This window comes from Mercurialis annua, linkage group LG1-X, assembly GCF_937616625.2.
Source record: "Mercurialis annua linkage group LG1-X, ddMerAnnu1.2, whole genome shotgun sequence".
NCBI classification, from domain to species: Eukaryota; Viridiplantae; Streptophyta; class Magnoliopsida; order Malpighiales; family Euphorbiaceae; genus Mercurialis; species Mercurialis annua.
Genome location: NC_065570.1, coordinates 71,251,250 through 71,274,371, shown reverse-complemented (window position 1 = coordinate 71,274,371; position 23,122 = coordinate 71,251,250). Strand labels below are relative to the sequence as shown.

The following is a 23,122-nucleotide window of genomic DNA, read 5'->3' as shown; positions in this document are numbered from 1 at the left end:
TAGAATTTGAAGACGGATGTGAGTTGATAAAACACTTTTCTATTTTAAATAAGGTCGCTAATTTAACCCATGAGTATTTATTTCATGCAACGCACAATGAGCGTTTGTAGTATATAATTTTTTAATTATTATTTATTTTTTTAATTATTAATTTTTTTTATGAATAACATACATTGGTTTGTTTCGTGAATTACATGTGAATAATTTTTCATAAACTATACTCGTATATAAAAGTTCAAGTTGATATCCGTTTACGGGAAAAATAAAAGATTTGAAGGCATCAGAGCAGATAGATTCTTTTAATATAAAATTTAAACCTTCCTCCGAAAAAATAAAATTCCATTTAAAACATAATTTCTGCTTTTAATTTAGCTTCACGTGATTCTGAGGGACATGCAGACCCGACAGACAGCTGCTTCTTCTCAGCTCTTACATCCTTTTGTCACATAGCAAGTGAGCCCTTGAGTTTCACCCATTACCATCTTTTTTTCTCTTTGAACTCAGCTTATGCGTTCTTTCACTTGCACATACACTTCCTCATCGGTGGAAATGCAATCTTCAACAGCATCTCTGCTTTATCAATAACTTCTATTCATTCCTCTGTCAAAAATATGATTCTATTTATGTTCTCAACTGCCTTTTTGCTGCTCTCATTTTCCATAATAATCACTTCTCCGGCCGCGGCAATGCACCATCTACAGCCGTCGTCTGATGCAACTGCACTTCTCGCCTTTAAAGCTAAAGCTGATTTAACCAACACTCTTCCCTACTCTCAAAAAAAAGCTCTCCATTTATGCGAATGGCTAGGCGTCGATTGCGTCCAGCAGAAAATCGTTCGTCTCGTCCTTCAAGACTTAGATCTCGGCGGCATTTTTGCTCCCGACACTTTGACTCACATTGACCAGCTTCGGGTCCTGAGTCTGCAAAACAACTCGCTCACCGGTCCTATTCCAGATTTGTCAAAGCTTTACAATCTCAAATCTCTGTTCCTTGATCACAACTATTTTACAGGTTCTTTTCCTCTTTCAATCCATTCACTTCACAGGCTCCGTACCATTGATTTTTCACACAATAATCTAACCGGACCGTTGCCAACCTGGTTAAACTCTTTAGACCCGTTGTACTACCTGCGTCTCGAGTTTAACTGGTTTAACGGCAGCATTCCTCCGTTAAACCAGACGTCTCTTAAAACTTTCAATGTCTCTCACAATTATTTCAGCGGTGCAGTTCCCGTAACTCCTATACTACTGCGTTTTGATCTTTCCTCTTTTTTATCAAACCCTAACCTTTGCGGTGAGATCATTCACAAAGAATGCCATCGCAGTCCTCCATTTTTCGGTCCGTCGTCCTTATCGCCTCCGGCTTCTCCACCGTCTGCGGTTACCCTCAGTCAAAGCGCCGAACTGCACGGAGTTGATTTGTCAAAACCGACCTTCAAAGCTAAATATAAAAGGACAGCTGTAATCATTGGGTTTTCATTTGTGGCGTTCATTCTTATTAGTTCGCTTCTCTGTATATTACTAGCTGTGAGGAAACAGAGGAATCAGAAGCACTCGAAGGCAGCATCTGAAGGAGGAGCCGCCGCTGTAGCGGCGGAAGTAGCGGCGGCGATAGAAATAGATCAGCAAGAAAATGAGTTGGAAGAGAAGATAAAAAGAGTGCAGGGAATGCACGTTGGGAAGAGCGGGAGTTTAGTATTCTGTGCGGGTGAGGCACAGGTTTACACGCTTGACCAGCTAATGAGAGGATCGGCTGAGTTGCTAGGGAGAGGCAAGATGGGGTCCACATACAAGGCAATGTTAGATAACCGTCTGATTGTGTGCGTGAAGAGACTTGATGCTAGTAAATTAGAAGGCAACAGTAAAGATTTTTTTGAGCAGCACATGGAATCAGTAGGCGGACTCCGGCATCCTAATTTAGTTCCGTTAAGAGCTTATTTTCAAGCTAGAGAAGAAAGGCTCCTTATCTATGATTATCAACCCAACGGCAGTCTATTCTCTCTCATTCACGGTAAGCCAGTTTAACTCCGTTATCATGGGTATTTTATTATACGTAGTAGTATTATTTAAAGTTTCTGGCCTAGATTAGCTCCGTATCTTACCTAACCTTTCCACCAACACCAAGAATCTCGCTGCTGACAATATTGGGAATGCCAATTCCACTAAATTTGATTAGGGTGATGCTATCCGGATAGAATCTATCCGGATAAAAACCCATTTTTTTAAAATTTAATTATTTATTTAAAATATAATTACTCTTCTAACCTAATTGTCATTTTTATTACTATTGTCAATTTTTAATTACTATTTATTTTTACATTTACTTTTAATAATTAATGTTTATCTCTAACTTATTTGAATTCAAAAAAATCTACACTTTTTATATTTTAGTGATAAATTAATTTTTTTTGATGAGAAAGAATAAAAAAACAAAAACCACTAAATAACTAAAAAACTAAACTGTCAAAAAAAAACTAAAGAACTAAAAGAATTGGACACAGTTTGCACTTCTCTAAAGTCATTCAAGTCCTTCAACAAAGCTGCTTCTACTATAAACGGGACTGATGCTATCCAAATTGTTTTTTCATTAGTGGTTGCATGAGCTGCAAGTTTGTGAGCTACTCTATTGGCCTGTCTCCGGATATGACACCACTGAACATTCTGAAAAAAATTCACCTCTATAAATTTTTATGACATTAACCCAATGAATAATATACGTTAGTCCCGATATATAATATCAATATCAAAAGATTCCTTATTAATAATATATTTTAGTCCAGATATATTAGTTTATCAAATTTATATTTTCAAATCAGTCACTAATTTAGACGATTTCAAAAGGTTTGAATATAATTGACCTTGATATTTTTAAGTGATTAAGCCTTTAAACTATAAGCTGCATTTTAATTTTAATAAAATTTGAAGATTAAAAGGATTCCTGATTACATTGTATTCATTTTTATATTATCCAAATCATTTAAATTGACATTATCTATCAAATACTAGATGCTTGCTGAATGCTGTATGAAACAATTGAATTAAACCAGTCGCTATCTAAAAAAATAGTTGATCTAACATATCGGGTCAATAATTTTATTCGGTCCAATAGATGACTTTTGATCGATTTCGTATGGTTAAAACGGAGGCCGTATTGGTTTTGGTTTTAAATTGAGTAAATTAAAATTAATTGAACTAACTAGATAATCAAATATTAAACCCTTTTTAATTTTATATACTTTAATCGGTTTTAACATAACATATCAGTATTTAAAAAGAAAACCATTTTTTGATTCAAATTGTTTTTTTTAATGATCAGTTTTGTTTCAGTTAATAATTTTTTATTCAATTTTAAGTCTAAAAGAGTTCGACTAAGTTGATTTGATTAAATGTTTACTCTTATATCAATTTATTATGCAAATTTCATAGAAAAACACTATGAAGTTCATAGATGTGAAATAATTCATACTTTTATTCACTTTTTTAAAAATCAAACGAAATAGTCATCCATTTTCGTTGTCATTAATTTAGTTTCTATATGTTTTTTTGTGTTAGTCAACTGAATTAAAAAAAATAACTAAAAATTAATATTTAGATTTTATTCGTTAAACTTATTTTTAATATAAATATGAATATAAATTATTAATCTATAAAATTCAATGGTTTTATAAAAAAATACAAAAAGAGTAAATTAAGATCATTAATTCACCAAATCTCATAATAATGTGATTTTTATTTAGACATACTAAAAGTATAAATTTAGAAATTAATTTGAATTTTATTTTATTCTAATATTTTGATTCAGTTGACTAACTTTTAGTGAACGAAAACACTAATACTATGGACGAAACACAAAAATGAAAAACTATATTGTCTGAGTTTCAAATAGGAAGGACAAAAATATAAACTATGACATATATACGGGTCTTAAAACGAGCCGACACCTCATCTGCATAGGTACATACGTAGTGTAGTGTCGCTCGCACATTCAACATAGCATCCGGACTCAACAAAAATATCTTCAATAGTCGGTCCATTTCCATCAGTCGGCTGGTGGGAGCGAAAAGTTAGAATATGTTTGGTGTTTCTTCCAAGAAAGGGTTATTTTTAAAGTATTCTTGGGAATAGATCTAGTTGGAGACAGGGGAAGAGGGAGAAGGGGCTGTAAATTCTGCTTGCCAAAAGTGGATTTTCAAATATTTTAATTTAAAATTTTATTTGTAATTAAACGAAGAAGATGGCGAAATATGCTAAAAAAAATATAAATATAAAATCTGTAAATAATGTAAATATCAAGGATGTTTTTGAAATTTTTTCATATGTACCACTTCACCAGTTTACGGTGATTATGGGCGGAAGGGTGTTTTTGTGCAATAAAAAATTTGGGGGGATGAATTGTACCCCAAAAATCAAAAAGAGTTGTCTTGTACTTTTTGCGAAACCGCATGAGTTTTTGTATACCTTTTGCCTTTATTTTAACATGATAAATTATTTTATTTATAAATTTTAAAAGAATACCGTGAAAGATAATTTATAAAAGATATTTTTTTTATGATATTTGTTATTATACTTTAACACAATTAAAATAAAACTATTTAAATTTATTAAAATTCACATATATATGATATAATTTAAAAGTTGGCTTCTTGAAAAAAATAAGAGTTGGCTTGATAGCTGGGGCCAAGTATGAGCCAGCTATCAAGCCAATTTATTCAAGTGTTTAAGATAACAAATTTAGCTGGCCCTAGTTAACAAAACAAAGCTTATCTTAATTTGATTTTCTAACTAATTTGAAACTATAGCTTTCAAATAATTTGTTCAAAAGAAAAACTGATTTGGTAAGATTCTGTCCATCTTTTAACGTAAGTAATTATTTATTCACTGAAGGTTATATTTGTCTTTATAATTTTATTTACACTTTACATTACTCAAATATCCCTTCAATATTAAGTCAAAAGACCAAAATAGACCTTTCTATCCGGATAGATTCTATCCGGATAGCTTTTTCCATTTGATTATTAGGAAATTAAGTTTACTAATCACTTTATTTATGGGTGCTTTTCGTGTTACGAGCAGCATAGAATCTGGTGTTTAGTTTAGTACTAGTAGTAATTTTAATTCTCGATTTAGCGTGTGTGCCATATTTTCATTTGGTGCGGATATGCTTACAAACCCACATGCTGTGGGGTCCTAGGGCACAATGCCACAATATGGGTCCCACTTTACTAAAAAATGGGTGCTGAACCTACGCGCCATGGCACGCGCAGAAGGTCAAAACTTTGAAATTTCTAAATGTGGAAAGTGTAAATTTGCAGGTTCAAAATCAACAAGAGCAAAACCACTACACTGGACATCATGTTTAAAGATAGCGGAGGACGTAGCCCAAGGCCTCGCCTACATTCATCAAGCATGGAGGCTCGTCCACGGCAATCTCAAGTCATCAAATGTGCTCCTCGGGCCCGATTTCGAGGCGTGTATCGCGGACTACTGTCTCTCAGTTCTAGCAACTTCACCATCAATTGAAGAAGATAACAACCCAGATGCCACGGCATACCAAGCACCAGAAATTCGCAATTCCAAAAACCAGCCAACTTCAAAATCTGACGTTTTTTCATATGGAATTCTTTTATTAGAGCTCTTAACTGGAAAGCCTCCGTCCCAGCTCCCATTTTTAGCTCCGGACGACATTACAGAGTGGGTAAGGTCAGCTAGGGAAGATGATGGTGGAGGAGAAGATGGTAGACTAGAGATGCTTCTTGAGGTTGCTATAGCTTGTAGCTCGACCTCGCCGGAACAGAGGCCCACTATGTGGCAAGTATTGAAAATGCTACAAGAGATTAAAGATACTGTATTGACTGAAGATAATGTAGTTGACCAACACATTGCCATATCCTAATTATTCCATTTTGGAGTTCAATTTTAGTATTATTATCCATAGATTAGTAAGGAAATAGGGGGATTTGAATGCATCTGCTTAGTTTCATATTTAATTCCTGCCTAACTACTTTATTTCAGTTAGTTTTATAGGGAAAGTAGTAACAAGAAATTGATATTTTCTGTTGGACAGATCACATGAGCTTTATTTTGTGCTATCTGTTGAAGATTTTAATTTTTCCAACAAAAAGATCTTCACTCTATGATTATGTACCCGTCACTAAAGCTGAGTAGACAAGTCGATTCAGTTAAATATCCATCCATTTAAACTAAAACTAAATTTAATTGAATTTTTTTATTTTTTAGACTTAACAAATCAAATTTCTAATTATAATCAAAAAATATATATAAAATTGAACAGATAACCTTACTTGATTAATTTAGTTAAACTAAACATAAATTTAAGGAATAATAAATACATATAAAATATTCAATTAATTTGGCTAATCAATTTTTTGATAATTTTCTTAAATAACTCATTATTAACAGAATCAATCAAAATGTTGAGTCAAATTTAACTAAAATAGCTCAATTAAATTAGTGTTACGAACCGTATACTCAAACGAGCGGTCATGTATGAGTAATATTTTACGCAGCGGTTATATCACATCACTTTTACAACATGTTAATTGGTGTTTGCGAAATTAAATATTCAATTAGTATTTATTTTTTATCATTTAATATTCTAACATTATACACGTCCTATCGATTTATTGTACGAATAATGTAGCACAACTGTTGCGTTGAATAATAATTCGTAGTGTATTCATCGACTAACGGGTCCTTTGATGGGTACCTACTTTAACGTATAAGATCAGAGCCGATGGTGTAAATCTCACTTTAAATGCAATCAAAAATGTTAATGAATGCAAGAAGAGTATACATCTATGGCAACTAATTATTTATTTATTTATCACGGATTTAATTTCCTAAAAGGAACATGTAAATGAATGAAAACTCAACAGCCATGTGAAGAGTCACATGCCATTAGATACAAGCTCATGATCATATTCTGTATTAGATCAAATCAACAAACATTCTTAACTAGCATGCAACATTCTTGAATTGTTTTCTTTTTTCTTTTTTCAATTTCTTCTAGTTAATCTTATCTTCTGTGCGAGACTTTTTCCCTTTCAAAATATACAAGTTTCTCATCAAATCTATACAACTTGAATGTAATTTAAAGAGCACTTTTCAAGCAAGACCTCTATCTTATATTTATGTTTATGTTTATTTTCTCTCCCTTCTCAAAATTTTATATTTTTTTTTGGTTTGATTAAAAAAATGACTATAAAAAACATAATATGTCGAAATGACTATTTCCGATGAGTTGAAAAAATTTGATTATAATTGACACAACAAGTAAAGATTTGGTAATTTTAGTGAATAGGCCAAAATAATTTGAAATGAGATCATTAATAATATTAAAATTGCAAAAAATTTAATAGAATAAAATTATTGAGAAAAAGATACATACTTGCATGTGATGCAAATTGTAATATTACAAAACTTTATCTATATATTTCAACGCTATTAATTTGAAAATATCAATAAATGATTTTTTGATTTCTAAATTTGTAATTTGAGATCAACAAACTCATTTTCGCAGTTATTTTAATTAATTTAAAATAATATTTTCTAATTTTAAGTCAATTAAGGAGATTATTTTTTATTTTTAGATTAATTAAAAATAAATTGTATCCTTTTTGTTTTTGAAATTATTTATATGATGTAGTTTTATCTTAACTAATCTAAAATAGAGACAATTGTTCTTAATTGACAAAACTATTGAAAGTGAGCTTGACCAGTCACATGATTGAGTCTACCCTTGATAAAAATATATATTATTAAATGTGAATTTCTAATTTCGTTAGTAATACTATTGTACTCCATTTACAATAATTTGCAGCATTGCATTTTACAACAAATTGCAACATATTAATGTACTCCTCGACTCTATTGTAGTTTATATGCTATTGTGCAAGAAAATATGAAATAGTTTATTAGCAATCGTTCTATATTGTAGCTATCAATTCGATTGTTACTACTGGACAAGAACTTCTAATTCAGTGTTGAATAATGCCCATGTAGAAATACAATACCTAATTTTGCAGGATGAATAAGAAGTTGATGATTTAATTTAAACAATAAACATCTAACTTTCACTTATAATCAACAAAAAAGGATTATATATAATAGTTTAAGTAGTTATTATATTTTAATATATGAAGAGTATGAATAGTTCATCTATTTAATTACCTCCAATATTTCAAAAAATTTCCATAAAGTTCTTTTTATGAATGAAAAATGAATTAAAATTTCTCCAAAGTTTTTCCATAAAGTTGATAATAACATGTTGGGATAACCAGATTTTCTTTGTGCGAATTTTGCGTGATAACAAAAGTTGTGTGACTATAGTAACCTTGCAAAATATCTAAATATAACATGGTAAAAAAAGAATGTTTCTGATTTTTATTGTTGTTGGAGGTGCAGAGAGATTTACCAAGTAGGGTGTGCACGGAAACGAATGAACCGAAAAACCAAATAGAATTCAACCGAATGAAATGGTCAATTCGGTTTATGTATTACTCCCTCCGTTCCATTTAGAAAGTCTCGTTGTCATTTTTTTTTGTGTCCTACTTAAAAAATCTAATTATACTTTTTTTTGCTTAAACTTTCTTCTTTACCCCTTATTTTATCTTGATAATTAAACACTTTTATAAAGTAATAATTATATGTACAATTCTAAAATATAATTAATAAGGATAAAATAAAAAAAAACGAATATATCTTTCATATGTGAGAAAAATAACAATGGAACTTCCTAAATGGGACTTAGGGAAAATAATTTTTAAAAAATTGATTAAATTCGGTTTTTAATTTTAAAAAATTGCTAATTTTCTTATATATTTAAATTTTAAAATATATAATAAACTACAATTAAACTTATATTTAACTTATGAATTTAATATCTTTTTATTTTTATTTTAATCTTAAAATATTAAAAAATATCGATTTCTCTTATATTTTAGATTAATTAAAAATCGAATTGAGCCTAACAAAACGGAACCAAATTTTGTATACTGTGTGTAATGAAAAAAAATGATAAATTTTGATACTATTACTTTTTTATCCTAGTAAATGTTCAGTTGCTTTCAAGCCAGTAAAGCCTAATTCAAGTGGTTAAAGCTCCACAATATATTCGTGAGGTTTTAGTTTCGAGTCTCAATAGAACAAGTGATCTAAAGCCGACTTAAATATGAAAACCTAATTAGTTATCACAAACTAGTAACGTAATTAAATTCTACCTGCGTTAAAAAAAGTAGAACATTACACGGGGCACGGAAAAAGGATAACTTATTCTGAAAAATACAATGTGGCGCCGATCCTTGCAGATTCATGGTAGAAGTTGATCGGAGCTGAACATTCATCTCTTTTCTTTATTTTTACGGTTTTTTATTGCAATAGTATGATGGCCTCTGATTCTTTTATTTGCCTGAGCTGTACAATTGCTTGTCCATCGAGACGACACCGACGAAGACGATTCCAATCCTGATGAAGCCGGTGATGCTTGGTTTTCCCCTATTTTTTGAATTGTATAATTAATGAGTATTTGTTATTTTAGGTTAACTGCTTATTATTTTCTCTAATTATGCACATGTATGAATTTTTGTTTTTTCACGGTTTGAATGTGTTTGACGTCCATATAATGAATATAATGTGTTCGATAAAAATTCTAAATGAGCTCAAGAATCTGTTTGGCATCCAACATATTTTGAAAACATATATAAAAATGTAAACCTGTAATAGTTAATTATGTTAAAGTAAACCTATGATAAAAGCAGTGGTAAATTAAGCAAAATAAATTTGTTTTTTTTAGTAATTAAACTACTAGTAAAGTGATAGTATCAAAGCTAACATCAATTTAGTATATGTTTTATAAGTTAGAGCTGGCAAATAGTTTTCCAATCCAAACCCCTTACCCAACTTGGCCAAAATAATATAGTTCATTTTTGTCCAAAAAAAAAAGTTTGAGTAATTTTTGACCCAATCTATTTTAACCCAAAATATTTTGGGTCCAAACACTTTTCTAAGAATCAATGGACAAAATTAGGTCCCATGACACATTTCAATAGTATTTGAATATTTTAGAATAATAAATAAACTTTCAATTTTAAAATTAATATTCAAAAGTTTTATCAAAAAAAAATTCAAAAAAAAATTCAAAAAAAATTTTCGCAAAAAGTTTCCTTTTTGAAACATATTTTTCTCGGGAAAATAATTCCTTTGAAAGGTAATTTTGTTGAAAAAAATAATTCAAATTGATTTTTTTATTTTGAATTTTTCATCCATGGATTTCAAATATCACATCCTTTATTTTGAGTTTTTTTTTTGTGATTTGGTGACCCAATCCAACCCAAAATTATCCAACCAAAAACTATCCAAAAAAATTGACCCAGAATTGCCGAAACTACGCATCCAAATCCACCCAAAAACAGTCATTTTCCACCTCTACTAATAGTAAACTAAGCAATAATTTATTTAAATATTTTTATAATTTTAAAAAATAAACAATAATAAATTAGTTTTTTAAATAAACCTTTAGTAAATTTATTTTTAGTAAACCATAATATTTTGCCATTTTATGGGTATTTCTCACAATACCCCCAAAAAAGTTCAGTTTTCAAACAAACCCAAAAGAATAAAAACGGCCCATTGGAAAACGTCCAGTCCGAAACTAAAACTGCATAAGGGGACCTTTTGACGAGAAAAAGAGAGTTACCGTGAGAAATTGCTAGAATGGTCTAGCTTCTACTAAATAAAAAAATAAATATATCTATTAGAATTTCTGGTTTTTATTTGATTTCATTTTCAACACAAGTCCAATCAACAGAGATTATACATTTTCAAAGAGAATCTAAAAAGAGTGGGGAATGCCATGGATACAGAGATGTCGAACACAGAGGCAGTGACGGCGGTTCCAGAAAACGATGCCGTGAGAGAGTACCTCATGTTGGGTCGTCAACTTATCACCCAGGGAAAACCCACTCAGGCTCTTCAAGCGGTAATCTTTCTTCTCTTTTCTTTTACAAATTCGCACTCTTTTTTAAGTTTTATTCAATTCTAAAATCTGATATCTTTTAAGTTTTTTAGTTTTATTTAATTCTTTTTTTGTGGTTCTTTAAAAGAAAGCATGTTAATGGATTCCGTAGGTTTAGGTTTAGGGTTTTTGCCATGTCTGGTCCTTGGAGCATTTGATCAGTTTCTTTTTCTCTGGCTCTCCTTTTTTGCCAAACAAATGAGAGATCAGATTAAGAAAAGAGATGGATTTTCAGTTCTTCTACCAATTTGTTATTAGTTTATTGAATTGAATCTTTTTGTGGAAGATACAATGCCGTATTATTGAATTTCCGAGACTGTCGAATGCTCATAAGGATCTGAAAACTTGAAATTTAATAAAGAAACCTTTGAGAATGTGTAGATTCTGCGCTTATTTGGTGCTTGCTTGTTTGCTACAGGTTGTCATGGCAATGCGAGCCAAAGGCGGGGATGAGGCCGTGTTTCAATCATTGCACCGTGCTCGTGAGTTGTACATAACCCGGCTGCAAGAAAAGACTGCTGTTGATCAACTTGCTTCTCTGTTTGCTGAGTGTGCAATTGCTGAAGCTCAGCCTTTCGTAGCAGAATCACCGCCTCAAAATGTAGGTGGCTCATCAGTTCTGCCAGATTCCCATGTGAACTCTATACTTGCAGAAACAGGGAGGATGCAAATTGTATTGGATGCGTTTTCAGACGGGACCAGCTTCATCTGTTTACAATGTGGAGGTCTTGTCAGTAACCATCGCAAAGATGAGCATTATGCTCACTGGTGTTGCAATCTTTGATTTCGAGGAAATGTGGAATGAGTACATATTTCAATGATTTTGACATGCTTCACGAGCGTACTGCACACAGGACATGATTAATTGGATACTTTTATCATCCAATATAATGTGATCAATTTTGGTCCAGAAGTCAATTGCAGGAAGAAGAGTTTGCTACATGCCCTTCTCAGGGGCCATTAATATGTTCCTTTTATTACAATAGTAAAGAATGTATTGAGTGGTTTGACAGAAGAATCTGAACATTCACATTTGCATGGATCAGATCGGTGTGTATCTATATGTAATCTTGTAATCATGTTGAGTCTATAGTTCTTTGAGGTGTATGTGTTGCTTTCCAACTTTGTTGTAACAGCTTTCCGCTACAGTTCTTTATCTATGTATCTGTATTGAGCTTCGATGCTCAAATCTCAAACCTTTGCATACCCTTTTTCTAATGTGTATGGAACAGTGGGTCATGGAAGGAAGTTCTTTGACGTTTAGCAAGCTGGTTATTGCTGTTCAGAGAAAATTTGTGTTCTTTTCGACTTCTTTTAACTAAATGTCGGAAACAAGGGGAATTAAACAACACTTGTGAATACACAACGATTCCAACAGTAAAAACAAAAATGTATTCGTTGTTTTCCTGAAAATGAGATATAAACTTTACAGGGGTTTCAATCATTTCAATAGAATCAATAATGTTCTTACACAATAAACAATCAATCAAATTAGCAAGAAACTTACAATTAAGCTCAAGGGAAGCAATAAAAAAGCTTTACACTTCTATACTTTGATGGGATGGTTTTATTCCCTCAAACTGTTGTTATTGACCCAACGTATGCATTTATATATATATATACCAAAGTACTAAATCAGGAGCAAGCTATTCTTTTACCAGTGTATGACTAGTACACAATTTTCAGACCTCTTGATATCTTCTCGATAATATATGAGTGAATCATCTGCAGCATCAACATTGCTTTACACGATGCTCCCAGTGCATAAACTACAGCAAAAGATTCCAAACTGACCAACCTAACTTTTTCAAAATCAGCTCATCCAAGGGAGCTATAAAAGAGCTCCTCAACAGCCATTTCAGCACTGCACACAGTGAAACAAATAAAGGCTTGTTGTCTAAGTTATATCCATATGTATAACTTAGGCTAGAATATGTCTGCATACCTCCATTTGATTGTATGGGTGCTCCGTGGAATGGGAGTCCTATTTATAGGTCAAAGATGAGTATTGGGTAAGAAAAACAATCTGACTATCGCAAAACGTTACACCGCTTGTGGCAGAGCATGCGGACGATATTTTGTCCTCACAATCGTCTCATCACTGTGCCTAATCAATTCTGACAGTCTCCATGGCTTTTGCCACTTCCATTTGAATTGCAAAAGCCATTGATGATGACTTCTCTTCCACCTCCATAGCTTCCCACCTTGTTTACCAACAGCTAACTTTCTCATTGACAGCTGCCCCATAGGTACCATCTGCACCAAAAGAGTGTTCCCGTAAATCTTTTAGTTAAGTGAAAAGGCAGATCAAAGACTACTGAGAAATATAAAAGACGCAAACCTTTCGTGTCTGATTCATGAATGCTGCCGATTCTCTGACTGAACCATTAGCAATTCCTGGAGTATATTTTAGCTGTTTCTGTGCAGGCACAGACATGGGAGACAAGGGTCTACTCATGTCATCAGCAAAATGTTTCAGTGAATTGTAAGAGTTTCCCTGTTCATGGCCGACCTAAAACATTTTAATAGTCAGGAAATGAAGATATAATCTGGTATATAATCTCAACTTTTAAGACATATCTTACCGAAGCTGATGTAGCCAAAGCAATGGCAACTGCCTGCTCTCTCAGTTTCAACTCCTTCTCTATTTCCTTTCTTTGTGCCTCACTTTGTCGCAAGATGCCAACAAGTTCTTTAAACTGTTCTTTCATTTCCTTGATTTCCAGTTCTTTCTCCCATATTTGGCATCTGTTTAATACATGTAATTTAATTGGATCAATAATATTACCAACCAACATAATTCACAGATAAATTACATACTGCTTCTAGGACACGTCTCGTGAGTTTACCGACCAATATGATTTAAGTTTTCACATTGTATTTTTTTAATAAGTACATCACAGGTTCTGAAGCTGCATTCAGTGACTGAATGTCATTCCAGAATATACAATTTCAGACAGCATTGTTCATAGAAAGCACCTTGCATCTCCCAGAGAATTGAAAAGATATTGAAGCAAGTTCTTTGCATCCCCCATTGAACGTAGCTGATTCCAACGACCACGGTTAGTGAATCCACGCTCCCGTTCTTCTGCCTCAGAAAGTTGTGAAGCCATTGCAACAAGTGAATTAGATGATATACTTAACATGTTTTGAAGTGAAGACATCCTGGCCATTCTTGCAGTCGGTGACATGGAAGAAGCCCTGTAGGAGTAGGAAAAATAATTCAAGAAATTATGAAATTTATCTGAAATGATGCTCTTCTATCAGCCTGATGCTGTCTGTTGTACAGCCGCAGGCCATGGAGAAGGGAAGAAATGCGAATAATTGAAGAAAAATTATATCTCAGAATTCATGACTTATACCTGGCAAATCCGTTCTTTCCTCTAGGAGGACTTAGCCCCTTTGAGGCAAACTCATCTACTTGCCTCAACACGGCTAGCTCTTCTGCAAGTGCAGCTCGTCTGTAGATTCAGCATTATAACAATGAAAACTATTTGTAGACAAGACCTGAAGTTACTCATCCAATTATAAGTACTTACACTTGGCTTTGTTTCTCGTATTCAAAACGAACTTCATGCACATTCACCATGACTTCTAGTTCATGGTCAACAAAACGCTGTAAGGATTTCTCATTGCTCTGCGTATGCAACATTTATAATAAATAAAAAAGTTGCAAGATAAAATAACTAGATGAACAAAAACTGAGAGAAGGAACACCATTACCTGTCCATTTGTTCCATTTCCATTAGTGATAGCTGGAAGAGAGCAGATTGTTATTTGATATAGGAAGGGAAAAAACTGCTATGTTAACACCACATGCATCAAGTAAAGAAAATATGCTAGCAGAAAGCATGTAGCATCTGCATTGATTGCTCGTATCTAGACGATTAAAATTTCTGAATAATTTTATGCTACTGAATAGGTGGACGTACGTACTTATACAAAATTGTGTATGTCCAGATCATAAGCCATTGAAACAATATCAAAAGTAAACACACCTGAGCTGTCACGGGCTGAAGATTTGCGAGCTTCAAGCAATTCCTTCAGTCGCTTGGTGGCCATTGCAGCTTCTTCTGTCTTTCTCTGAAGGACCTGAAAGAAAATAACTATGATAAATATCTGCAAAATGTGCGATAAAGAATTATTGGAGATTCAAGAAACAGTATGAACTCACCATTTTTTGGCGCTGGTTTAAAGATTGTAGTTTATGCCTTTCATATTCATTTCTCCGTCCCTCCTTCCGCAGCTGCAGTAGAAAATGCAAGGAATAAAAGGTGAGCCACATAGATTATTTAATTGTAATATGCTAGTAAAGAAGAAAATCGATACTCTCTGAGATAACATCATTTACAAGATGCTTCTGCCTTGTTAACCTAAATGATAGAAACTCACATATGCTTCCTACCAGATATGTCACTGCTTCAATTGATTGGCAGTTCTTTCGACACAAATTACAGGAAACACATGTATTTGATAGCATGATTAAAGCAGAGATGGAACAACAATTGTATTGAGGTTAACAAAAGGGAAAGGCAAGGCACCTGCAGCAGCTCCTTTTCCCGAGAGGCTTTCCACTGCCGAAATTGTTCTGCCTCTTGTTTGATTTTATGTTGCAACTGAACCTATATATTCACAGAACATAAGAAGGTAAAGATAGAAAAGGAGTAAGAAATGAGAAAAAGACAAAATTTAGCAAGACGTAAGAAAAACTAGTTAATGCAAAGTAGTATACCTTTTGTGCCTTTATAGATTGGATTTCATCTTGTAACCGCTTTGCCGCTTCATCACTCTTTTGTTTTTGCTTTAAAAGTTGAACCTGGTTTTCTTGTTTTTTCTTCAGATCCAGAATCTGGCACATTACATAATGCAAATTGTTTACAACCTTGATATAGTTATGAGGCCTTTCGTTCTTAAATAGGAAAAGAAATGGAGGTTAGCTTAAGTAGGTACTTGTGTCTCGAGTGCTTTTAATTTCTGGGCATGTATATCTTGCATTTTTTGTGTCTGCCCATCGGAACTGGCTGAGATATTTTCAATTTCAGTCAACAAATGATCCCTTTCTTGCTGCAGCAATAAATTGAACCAGTAAAGAGATTTGTCTCTAGTCTCAAGAAACAACTAAAATAATGACATGAAAGTTCATTCTAACCTGCACAGTTCTTTTTTCGTCCTCCAGTTCCATTAATTTCTTGCCAAAATGTTGTTTGAGAGCTGCTGTGTCAACCCCTCCAAAAAGTTTCATTTCTGACTGCTCAAACAGCAAAAGTTAAAATGTAAAAGATAAAGATCATGTCATAAACAGGACAGAAGCAGATTAGGGACTAGACAATGACAGCAATTTTATGAAAAAATTTTCAAGCATACAGATTCAGCAAATGAACAAAAACCACCTTGTTGTGCTTAGGTTTTTTACAAAAAATCAAAGATTTTACATTTTCTTAATTGGGAGTATTGGGAGTTTTTCACGATAGAAGTAAGCAAATATTATATAATACCTCCTTCTCCTCTAATCGCCTGTTCAATTCATGCAACTCTTTGTCCATTGTACTCTGCAGGAGAGTATGCTCCCATTCTTTTGCTACCTCTTCGTCAATTTCCCTTGAATCAGCTAATAAATATGGCATTTACAGTTCAATTGTAAGTGTTACAACAGGAAACCTGAATTTGACTTTACTGAACAAAAAAGCTACCAGCAGAAAAGCTATGAAACAAATGTAACTAGAAGATATAAAAGAGGATGTAATAGCTAATAGTAGAAATACAAGTTCTACCTGACATTGTTACTCCCATCTGATAATCTGTCGACTCTATACTTTGCAAACTCCTCTTAAGCCCGTCAGTTTTTACATAACAGTTGCTACCATCCTGAAACAAAATTTCATTTTTACATGTTGAGCTTATCATTAATAAACAAAGCTTGATTTTAAATTTCCAATTATTTGTGCTCACAAATTAATTCATAATGAATTTGAAAAGGTTGAACCAGAAATTATAGGCAAGGATCAATTTTATAAAGCATCCATAACATACTTGAGCATCTGTTTCACGTTGATCTACCGCAGTGCATTTGCTGCGGTAGTCATGAAGTTCTCGACAGAGGTCCTCATTAGCAGCTTCAAGCCAAGCGATCCTCTCTTTGAGAACCTAAACAAAATTAACAAATAGATAATTAGATAAATCATGTAGCTAATACATAATAGAACAATCCTCTACTTCAGAACTTAAACAAATAGATCATTAGATAAATCATGAAGCTAATTCAAAATAGAATATATCTCAACAAAATCAAATGTAGGCTGGGTAAACCTGCAATTGCATGAAAGAAACACGGAATATAAATTTAAGAACTCAAGATACCTGAACTTCATCCGATGAAGAACCACCTCCTCGAGCACAAAGTTCAGCCTGTAAATACTCTAGTTGTTGGCGCATCCTTAGCATCTCACTAGACATGGGATCCCTATTGACCTGTCAAAAAAAAAAATCTACAGGCATGATGCTGTTGGGAAGACATTAAATCTTCATATACCAGCAGAAAGGGAAAAACTGCAATGGAATTGCATCTATCATGAAAACTTACAACAGGCTTATTTTGGATATTGCGAGCACGATTTGCATACTTCAGAGTATTAAGAGTTTCCTCAGCATTAATATCAGCGGGACTAATGCAAGCTGGGAAAGGGGAAATGTGCATAATGTTAGGAAAAGAAAATGAAATAATCAAAAGTGAAGGAAAGGAAATACAAGGTATTGAAGAAGGCTGCAAATTACCTATCATAGTGGTTTTGCTGTTACCACCTAGAGAGTCCTGGAAAGCTATATGAACTTAGTCTAAGCAAAATAATGTAAAACTTGAAATTTATTAAAAGGCCCTTAAGACCAAGTCATAGGATTTTGCATTAATTTGGTGTGACATTACCTGCAAAAGCCGAGTCAGCTTACTATCCCGATAAGGTACGTGAACACCTTCTTTGCGCTTTTTTTCATCACCAAGTGCACTAATAACATTGCCAAGGGCAAGAAGGCCTTTATTGATGTGCACTCCTGTTTTGAAAATGAACTTTTTATTCGTAAGGTTTCAATCAAAAGGTCATCATATGCAACAAGTTAAGAGCATTGATACCGACCTTCCTTAAATCGCACACCATCAGAACCTGTTCTTTTAGCCCTCTCTGAACCGGCAAGATCTACTAAATGCAACTTGGCACAGAGATACTCTTCGTTCATGCCATCAATAGGACTGTTGTCACTAGAGAATACAGGATTGAGCTTACGCATTTGCTCTAATGTGATGGTGAAGATTGCATGTGAACGACTGCGTAAACAAATTCACAAGAATTATACTTCACTACGGCAGTGGGGGGTTATGAAATCTCCCTAGTAACATAACTAAGTCCAGTGATTCTTCCCCAGAAGTTGTATATTAACAGGCCCTTAATGTGAATCAAGTAATTTGACAATGACAATTTCCGATTGTTGCAGTGCATATTGTGCGCCAACAGTAATACAAACTAGATATACACGTTAGAGGTGTTTATGTACATAACATTTAAGTTTATGCACTGCATTACTATGATAAAATTACAATATAACAGGGGTTCTAAAACTTTAATGATCAAAGTATTAACATTCGAAATCTACCTTGATTGGTTGTTCATGTTTGTACTTCCTGTTGCCCTGCTCAATGATCCTTGTTCTAAGCAAGCTGACATTTCTCTTAGTGAACTAACACTAACTTCAGTAGATCCTGCTAGTGTTATAACACCATTTGATGTTTCACGGATTTGTATTGGTGGTTTCCCAGGGACATTTACTTTTCCTGCGTGCCCATTTGGAGTATCTGGCTTGTTCAAACAAGCAGGATCCAGCAGATCACGAACTTCTTCTTTTAGAATCTACGCAATAAAATTTTCCAGCTAGATAAATGTCACAAAAACTCCATATTTGTTCAGTGTAATGACTGGCTATATAAAGTTCTTAACTGTTCAAGATAAGATACAACATGATAGATGTGATTGCTATCAATCACTACAGCATTTTCCAACCTAGGTTTGGAAGTTCATGCACATTAAGAAAGACTGACTAATGATAATAATTTTAGATAAGGGCAAAATAGAAAACTTTAGCACACCTCAATGAAAGAAACTTGCAGTTGGAACTCAGTTTGATGCTTTAATGCTTCAATCTTGCTAAACAGAACATTCATGGCTTGAGGAATTATTCCTGTTTGGACACCATCTCTAAATCCAGTGCCCATTGTATACGTTTTCCCTGATCCTGTCTGCAACAATATCGAAAATCGAGAATAAGGAAAAAGAAATTGCGCATTGCTCAAATAAATTGTATACAACTTTAAAAATTTCCCATGGAAGATTGAAATTTACCTGCCCATAAGCGAGAACCGTCGCATTATATCCTTGCAATAAGCCATCAACTAGAGGAGCAACACATTCTTCAAACATAGCAGACGAGGGAGAACCAGTGCTCCCATAGACATGGTCAAACGTAAAAGAGTGAGCGCCTATCTGTACCTGCACCATAGTAACAAAAACCATATCTTCAAAATGTCAGGACATATAGATGACGGATACATTAGGTGCAGAAGATGTCCCATAAGTATGAACTTCAGTTTCATGTCGTATATTGTAAGAGTGGGAGGCACCGTCTATAACTTGAAAATGAAAATTAATATGATCATTGTTTTCATACTAACATATTCTCTATCAGGAGGCAGAAAATAGGACTATTTGGCTGGAAGTACTTACTGAAACCCCTTAGAGACAATCCACCTACTTCAGGAACTTAGACGATACAATAATTATAGTTCCAAATTAATCTACATGCAGAGATTTGCAACTTGAATGCGAGTACATAATAAAAAGTTATGTATGGCAGTGGTATGATTCTTGCATGATAAAGAAGCTATGACCAGGTCGTATGATGAAATTCAATTTAGGTGAATTTAGAAGTTGGTATAAAAAAAATAACAGAACAAACAGATTACCTTTGATATAAATTGGAAATATAACAAGTTTCAAATCCAGCACTTTATTTTTCTCAAGGAAAACAAAAAAGGAAAGAAATTGTGAAAAGAAAAAGCTGCAGAAGTGGCAGATAGCCTAGCTATTCTTTAACAAATTTCCACACATTTAAAATTGCAAAACGAAATGCTTTCAATTAACAAGAAATTTTAATGTCAGTGTCATCCAAAAGCCTGAATTATGAAAAGAAACCAAAATTTGTTGAAATGGCAGGCACCGACTTAATTTCTGATCCAAAATGAGATATCTGCATGAGTGGAGTCTCAGATTTCCCATTTTTAACAGTCAAAAACCATTACCAACACCCCATAAGTAAGTTAAAAGCTGCAGATCTCTCCCAAAAAAACTAAGTAATCGACAGATTCACAACAAAGAATATTGAATTACGCATTGAGAGAAGCTACACAGAAGGAACAAAAAGGCTTCTTCATCCATGAAGTCATAGAAACAAATTAGAAGTGTACGGCACGGTTAATTGAGAATGTACATACCTGAGGCTTCCCTGGTACGACAGTGACGCAATCTTGACAGCCTTGAGCACGCTCATCACCGATGAGCGGTCTGACATGAACCGCAACTTTAACACAACAATCTTCCGACACTGATGCCGAACCATTATTATTAGTAGTAGTATTATTAGCAGGAGAAGATGGACCTCGAGGAGAAAGCAAATGAGAGGGAGAAGGAGAAGACGGAGCTTCCATTAACAAGAAAACAGAGTAAAAAATTGATCAGCAAAGCAAATTATAATAACAATTAAGATGAGAAATAAATTGAATTCCAAGACATAAAAGAAAGTGAGAGTGTGTATAACAGCAGTAGAACCAGAGAAGGTGAGTAGAAACAAAATGCAAGAGATTGCTATGGTCTGTTTGGTTTGGTTATTTTAGTTTTAGTTTTAGTTTTAGTTTTAGTTTTTTAGAGAGAGAAAAGAGAAGGGGTAGTTGAGGAAATAACGGCAAAGGAGAGGAATAATATATCACAGCTACGAGTATGATCAACTGTTAAAAGACAACAACAGCCACTATCATTTTCCTTAGCCTTCACCTTCACTCCCTTATTCCTTACCAGCCAAACACCCCCCATACTGTTAAAAAACTTCCCTACCACTCTTTCCCATTTTGCCCCTTACTCTCTCCCCCGCTATTACCCATTTGCCCTTTTTAGCTGACACGGCGTATTATGATGTTTTATGATTCATGATTGTCGCTGCAAAGAAAAAGAAAAATGAAGGTCCATTTTCACAGCACACAGGCCACGTGATGTCGATTCGTAAATAAACGCACAGCTGAGCATTTAGGGTTTAATTTATGTTTATACAGAAGCTTCCGGTACCAGGAAAACAAGGTTTTGCATATCTTTCATATTCTCTACTGCCACTCTACATTATACATACTTCCAAATCATAATTTTATATTCGTATATATTTATTTATAATTTAATTGGAAATTTATGTATTTTAGTATATTTTGAAACATCTGAACTAAACAGATTAAACATATTCAATTTCAAACCGAACCAAAAAAAAAAAAAACGTTTGCAGCCCGTGAGTATAAGAAGCTGATGAGGGAAAGTAACAAGTGAGGGAGGGGAGGGAGAGCCCACATATTAGACAGAGCCAGCTGGTGGTCTCCCCCTCCTCACATGTTCTTCTTTTCTTCTTTTTAATAAAATCCCTTTGCTCTCTGTGTGGACCTTCATTTATCACTCCGCTCTCAATCATTTCTTTTTTTGGAATTTAAAATCCATCTCTAATTTTACAGAAATATAAAAATTTAATGACTTTTGTGTATATATTAGAAATATTATTCAACTTTACATGTTTATTTTTAATGATTGTAATAGAAATAAGAAATCGAATTTGAAATTTTTAAATAAAATATAATGTTACCATAAATTATTTATTATTTCGAAAGATGATATTTACAATAAATATTTGAGAGATTAATTCAAAGGTCTGACTATAACTGACCTACTTCAAAAAAGTTTGATAACTTTAAGCAGTGTTTTAAAAACCGTACACGCCGATCAAATCGGTTAAAACCGGAAACCGACCAGTGATCCAGTTTAGAAGCATAAAAAATCATATTTTTTAGTTGAACCGGATTGGACCAGATCGAACCGGTAAAAAATCGGATGTTGAATCGGTGAATCGGAAGTCGAACTAGTAAAAATCGGGAAGCTTTCATCGGTTCGGACACCGGTTCGAGTACCGATTCGGTTTTTAAAACACTAACTTTAAGCGAATAAGCCTAGATTTTATAGAAAGTATATATATCAAGTAATAAAAAAAATACTAGTAATTTATTGTCAGTATTTGTTAACTTTTAATATTTTATTCACAACTATTTAAACAATATTTTTTTTAGAAATAGGGTTCCACTTTTTTCTTTCAAAGATAGGTACAACATGTTTTTCTTCTTCTATTTTGTTTAAATTTAGTGTATAACTTTACTTTATTTAAAAAAATACATTTCAAATATTTTATTGTAAATAAACATAATTAATTGTACAAAATATAAATAAATACATTTTGTCAAAATTTTAATAACAATTTTATTGTTTCTTGTTATTGCTTATGGCGGTCCCAAAAGAGAATAATAAAGCAATTTTTATTTTCTTTTTTTGGATTTGCATAGGTGCTTTGTGGCAGTTAATCAATCTATCCATTTCTGTAATGATAGTGCATAAAAAAAATTCCATTATTTTACTAATCTACTTAATTTTAAGGATAATCCCTGTGACTGTAAGTGTGGGCAGGCGAAACATTTGACAGACCATCGCATCTTTTTGATGTAAAATCATCGTCCAACGTTAACTTTCTCATCTTCAACTCCCTCCTCCATACCTCCTCTTTTAACTTTACTAGTTTCGCATTACGTGCTATGCACGTGGCTCGTAACGTAACTCCTCAATGAACATATTAGTAAATTTATTATAGTTATATCGATTTTTTTATTTATAATTAATATTAAATTAGTTAAGATTTTTTATAAAAGTAAATACAATATATTCGGTTTAAATTTTTTATTCCATACTGAATTTATTTT

At 33.2% G+C, this 23,122-nt stretch overlaps 3 protein-coding genes across 5 annotated transcripts; 2 read left to right on the top strand and 1 right to left on the bottom strand.

Moving 5' to 3' along the window:
- Positions 1–340: 340 nt before the first annotated feature.
- LOC126664539 (probable inactive receptor kinase At5g67200) lies at positions 341–5,918 on the top strand. The gene is made up of 2 exons (XM_050356972.2): positions 341–2,010; positions 5,312–5,918. The coding sequence occupies exons 1-2, from the start codon at positions 612–614 to the stop codon at positions 5,890–5,892; spliced, it is 1,980 nt and encodes a 659-aa protein (XP_050212929.1). The 5' UTR covers positions 341–611; the 3' UTR covers positions 5,893–5,918.
- Positions 5,919–10,717: 4,799 nt separating this feature from the next.
- On the top strand, positions 10,718–12,227 carry LOC126668115 (uncharacterized). Its single transcript, XM_050361332.1, has 2 exons — positions 10,718–10,995; positions 11,450–12,227. Exons 1-2 carry the CDS (start codon positions 10,870–10,872, stop codon positions 11,813–11,815), a joined length of 492 nt encoding a protein of 163 aa, XP_050217289.1. The 5' UTR covers positions 10,718–10,869; the 3' UTR covers positions 11,816–12,227.
- Positions 12,228–12,444: 217 nt separating this feature from the next.
- Positions 12,445–21,126, bottom strand: LOC126668105 (kinesin-like protein KIN-4A). 3 transcript variants are annotated; one of them, XR_007638339.2, is made up of 26 exons: positions 20,564–21,126; positions 19,416–19,562; positions 19,163–19,312; positions 18,673–18,926; positions 18,159–18,346; positions 17,951–18,075; positions 17,803–17,839; positions 17,612–17,703; positions 17,389–17,499; positions 17,062–17,175; positions 16,803–16,896; positions 16,527–16,639; positions 16,181–16,279; positions 15,982–16,095; positions 15,764–15,880; positions 15,573–15,653; positions 15,206–15,277; positions 15,030–15,123; positions 14,755–14,786; positions 14,571–14,668; positions 14,394–14,492; positions 14,011–14,232; positions 13,617–13,779; positions 13,373–13,528; positions 12,977–13,287; positions 12,445–12,895 (listed from the first exon to the last, which is right to left on the bottom strand). XR_007638339.2 is itself a non-coding variant. In XM_050361325.2 (25 exons), exons 1-25 carry the CDS (start codon positions 20,774–20,776, stop codon positions 13,075–13,077), a joined length of 3,213 nt encoding a protein of 1,070 aa, XP_050217282.1. In that variant the 5' UTR covers positions 20,777–21,120; the 3' UTR covers positions 12,445–13,074. The 3 variants fall into 3 exon arrangements, 1 of the variants encoding a protein (XP_050217282.1); XR_007638337.2 differs by having other exon boundaries at positions 13,373–13,543; positions 20,564–21,119; XM_050361325.2 differs by having other exon boundaries at positions 12,445–13,287; positions 13,373–13,543; positions 20,564–21,120.
- Between the last annotated feature and the right edge of the window lie 1,996 nt (positions 21,127–23,122).

Excerpts from the sequence above, each read along its gene's own strand:
- LOC126668115 (XM_050361332.1), top strand. The coding sequence starts at position 10,870 with ATGGATACAGAGATGTCGAACACAGAGGCAGTGACGGCGGTTCCAGAA. Across the intron at positions 10,996-11,449 it reads CCACTCAGGCTCTTCAAGCG|GTTGTCATGGCAATGCGAGC; the intron begins GTAATCTTTCTT and ends TGTTTGCTACAG.
- LOC126668105 (XM_050361325.2), bottom strand. The coding sequence starts at position 20,776 with ATGGAAGCTCCGTCTTCTCCTTCTCCCTCTCATTTGCTTTCTCCTCGA. Across the intron at positions 17,840-17,950 it reads AGCTGACTCGGCTTTTGCAG|GACTCTCTAGGTGGTAACAG; the intron begins GTAATGTCACAC and ends ATAGCTTTCCAG. Across the intron at positions 13,780-14,010 it reads AATTCTCTGGGAGATGCAAG|ATGCCAAATATGGGAGAAAG; the intron begins GTGCTTTCTATG and ends TGTATTAAACAG.
- LOC126664539 (XM_050356972.2), top strand. The coding sequence starts at position 612 with ATGATTCTATTTATGTTCTCAACTGCCTTTTTGCTGCTCTCATTTTCC. Across the intron at positions 2,011-5,311 it reads TCTATTCTCTCTCATTCACG|GTTCAAAATCAACAAGAGCA; the intron begins GTAAGCCAGTTT and ends GTAAATTTGCAG.